This window comes from Amaranthus tricolor, chromosome 7, assembly GCF_026212465.1.
Source record: "Amaranthus tricolor cultivar Red isolate AtriRed21 chromosome 7, ASM2621246v1, whole genome shotgun sequence".
NCBI lineage: Eukaryota > Viridiplantae > Streptophyta > Magnoliopsida > Caryophyllales > Amaranthaceae > Amaranthus > Amaranthus tricolor.
In genome coordinates this window covers 5,356,885-5,361,108 of record NC_080053.1, presented here as the reverse complement: position 1 = coordinate 5,361,108, position 4,224 = coordinate 5,356,885, and the positions used below count along the sequence as shown (strand labels likewise).

Here is a 4,224-nt window from a genome sequence, read left to right as displayed (position 1 = left end):
GAAGAAATGTTGAATACTCTAACAAAGAACATAATTCAATTCCAAGATGAGACTCCTTCCAGCATCAAGAACATTGAAAGATAAATGGGTCAAATCTCAGGAGCAGTTAGCAAGTTAGAGGCTAGAGATTCAGAAAAGTTGCCATCACAAACAGAACCAAATCCAAGGATGAATGCTAGTGCTATGACTCTTAGAAGTGGAACAGAGTTGCAAGGTAATGCGAGAAGAAACTGTTGTGCATGAACCTTTCATCTTCAGAAGATCAAGCAACCCTGTCAAAAGAAGAGAAGAATGTTACAACTGCACCCTTACCACCATATGAACCGGTTCCACCTTTTCAGAGGCATTGAAGGAAAGAAAAAAGCATGAAGCTGACAAGGACATCTATAAGGTTTTCAAGAAGTGTGAAGTAAACATCCCTCTCTTAGATGCTTTGAAGCAAATTCCAAGATATGCCAAAGTCCTTCAAGAACTTTGTACGGAAAAGAGAAAGCAAAGATTAAAGGGAATTCAAAAGGTGAAGATGAGTGAGCACATTTCAGCCATATTTCAAAGAAAGTTACCGCCTAAATGTGGAGATCCAAGTATGTTCACTGTCCCTTGTATTATAGGTGAGCTTACATCTCAAAAAGCCATGTTAGACTTAGGGGCATCAATCAATGTAAGTCCATATTCACTATATAAGTCTTTGAAACTTGGTACATTACATGAAACAAGTGTTGTGATATAATTAGCTGACAGGTCTAACGCATATCCTAATAAAGTAGGGGATCTTATATTTCCTGCTGATTTTTATGTTTTAGATATGGAACATGATAAACATTCAGCACCTATCTTGCTAGGTAGACCTTTCATGAAAACTGCCAAGACTAAGATTGATGTAGATACAGGATCACTTACCATGGAATTTGATAGTAGTAAGGTAGAGTTTGACATTTATGACTCTATGAAATTTCCGCCTAAGGACCATTCTTGTTTTGCTATTGATTTAGTTGATACCTCTAGTCAAGATATGTTTGATATAGATTGCCAAGATAAACTCAAAGTGGCCATTGAGCATGATTTGAATGAAAATAATAAGGAATATGTTTTGAGTGCTGAATTGCAGGAAGTTTTGCAAGATTTGAAGAAGCAAGAGCAACTCCCACTTCTTCCTTCTTATTTAGAGCCATTACCATTAACCATACCCAATGAGAATTTGTTACCCTCTGTTTTGCAGGCACCCAAGGTAGAACTTAAGCCATTACCCGAACATTTAAAGTATGTATTCCTTGAGGAGAATGAGACTTGCCATTAATTATTTCAAGCAAGTTGACAAGAGAGCAAGAGAACAAGTTGGTTGAAGTCCTAAAGCAACATAAGGAGGCCATGGGATGGTCGATTGCAGACATCAAGGGCATAAGCCCTACTAAATGCATGCATCGGATTTTGTTGGAAAATGATGCCAAGCCAGTAAGACAACCCCAAAAAAGGTTGAACCCACCAATGATGGAGGTAGTGAAAGCTGAAATTTTGAAATTATTGCAAGCAAGTATTATTTATCCAATTTCTAATAGTGAATGGGTGAGTCCTACTCAAGTTGTGCCAAAGAAACTAGTGTTACAACCCCAAAAAAGTTATTTATCCAAAATGGATGGCGTGTATGCATTGGTTACTATAGGCTAAATGCGGTGACTAGGAAAGACCACTTTCCATTGCCTTTTATTGATCAAATGCTAGAAAGGCTTTACTAGTCACGCATTTTATTGTTTCTTAGATGGATATTCAGGTTATTTTGCAGGTACCTATTGCTCTAGAAGATCAAGAAAAGAAAACATTCGAATGCCCATTCGACACATTTGCTTATAGGCACATGCCTTTTGGACTTTGTAGTGCACCTACTACATTCCAAAGGTGTATGGTGAGTATATTTTCTGAATTTATAGAAAACTTTGTGGAAGTTTTCATGGATGACTTCACAATCCATGGAGACACATTTGATGAATGTTTGAATCATCTTGCGTTAGTATTTAGGAGATGCATAGACACTAATCTCGTGCTAAACTCGAAAAAATGCTATTTTATGGTTGAATAAGGAATTGTGCTAGGTCATGCAGTGTCTGCTAAGGGTATCGAGCTAGATAAGGCAAAAATTGATATCGTACAATCTTTACCCTATCCCACTAATGTTCGAGAAATACGATCTTTTCTTTGTCATGCAGGTTTCTATCGTAGGTTTATTGAAGGCTTCTCCAAGATTGCAGTTTCATTATGCAGGTTGTTACAAAAGGATGTAGAGTTTATTTTTTATGAAAGTTGCAAGAAGGTGTTTGATGCGCTAAAGAATAAACTCATATCAACTCCAATCATTCAACCCCCAATTTGGTCAATTCCATTTGAGATTATGTGTGACGCAAGTGACTACACTATTGGGGCCGTGCTAGAACAAAGAATAGGAAGGATTCCACATGCTATATACTACGCGTCAATGACCTTGAATGAGGCTCAACATAACTATTCAACCACTGAAAAAGAGTTTTTAACAGTAGAATTTTCGTTAGAAAAGTTTAGATCTTATTTGCTTGGTATAAAGGTTATTGTATATACTGACCATGCAGCCCTACATCACTTGATGACAAAGAAAGAGGCAAAACCAAGATTAATAAGATGGATTCTTGTGTTAAGTGAGCTTAATTTGGAGGTAAAAGACAAAAAAGGCACAGAAAATGTGGTAGCAAATCATTTGAGCAGGATCACACCACATCAAAGCATGAGTTCAAACAAAGATGTCTCATTGAAATATAACATTGGTGAAGAATTTCCAGATGAGCAATTGTTCGCAGTTAAGGCTTATCATCCATGGTATGCTAATGTTGTAAATTTTCTTGTATCTGGCAGGTTTCCCACAGATTTCACAAAATCTCAAAAAGACAAGCTAATAAGTGAAGCAAAACACTACATTTGGGACGATCCATACCTATGGAAACAGTGTGTGGATCAAATCATATGAAGATGTGTTCCTGATGGTGAGGTAATATCAATTTTAAAATTTTGTCATTCATATGCTTGTGGAGGCCATTTCGGACCTAGGAGAACAACAAGGAAAATTGTAGACTGTGGATTTTATTGGCCTAGTTTGAATAGAGACGCTTACTACTTTTGTAAGTCATGCAATAAGTGTCAAAGAGTAGGGAATATTTCTTAAAGGAATGGGATGCCATAACAACTTCTTTTATATTTTGAAATCTTTGAGGTTTGGGGCATCGAATTTATGGGACCATTTCCCAACTCTTTTGGTTTTATTTATATATTAGTGGTTGTTGATTATGTCTCGAAATGGGTGGAAGCAAAGGCCACCCGAACTGATGATTCTAAAGTTGTTGCAGATTTTATCAAAGCTAACATCTTTTCTAGGTTTGGAAATCCAAGAGCTTTGATAAGTGATAAGGGAACTCATTTTTGCAACTGAACCATTGAGGCTTTATTAAAGAAATATCATGTGACACACAAGATATCCACCGCTTACCATCCACAAACAAATGGGTAAACAGAAGTATCAAATAGAGAAATCAAGTCCATCTTGGAAAAGAAGGTCAATCCAAATAGAAAAGATTGGATGATACACTATGGGCATATAGGACAGCCTACAAAACACCGATTGGAATGTCACCATACCGTCTTGTTTTCGGGAAAGCATGTCACTTGCCTATTGAGTTAGAACATAAGGTGTATTGGGCCGTAAAGTGTGTCAACATGAGCTTAGAGGAGTTCGGTTTGCATAGAAAATCACACCTACAAGAGTTAGAAGAAATTAGAAATGAAGCTTATGAGAATGCTGAAATCTATAAGGCAAAGACTAAGGCTTGACATGATAAGATGATAAGTACGAAGAACTTTGAAGTCGGTCAAAAGATTCTTCTATTCCAATCCCGCCTTCGTTTATTTTCAGGAAAGTTGAGGTTCTATTGGATAGGACCATTTATAGTTGTCAAAGTGTTTCCATATGGAGCTGTGGAAATTCAAAGTGAAGAAACTTCTAAAATCTTCAAGGTAAATGGGAAAAGATTGAAGCCATACTATGAAGGTTTTCAGCCAAAAGATGTGAAAGAACAAAGCTTTAAGGATCCGGTATACTGACGCATCGGAAGCACTAAGTCGTGCCAACGATATTAAATATATGGAGCTTCTCGGGAGGCAACCCGAGTTTATGTTTGTGTTAACCCTTCTTCCTCACTTAAATCCACC

The 4,224-nt window shown here is 37.1% G+C and overlaps 1 protein-coding gene across 1 annotated transcript; it reads left to right on the top strand.

Moving 5' to 3' along the window:
- Positions 1-84: 84 nt before the first annotated feature.
- Positions 85-1,297, top strand: LOC130818415 (uncharacterized). The gene is made up of 3 exons (XM_057684585.1): positions 85-214; positions 342-584; positions 735-1,297. The coding sequence occupies exons 1-3, from the start codon at positions 85-87 to the stop codon at positions 1,295-1,297; spliced, it is 936 nt and encodes a 311-aa protein (XP_057540568.1).
- Positions 1,298-4,224: the final 2,927 nt, after the last annotated feature.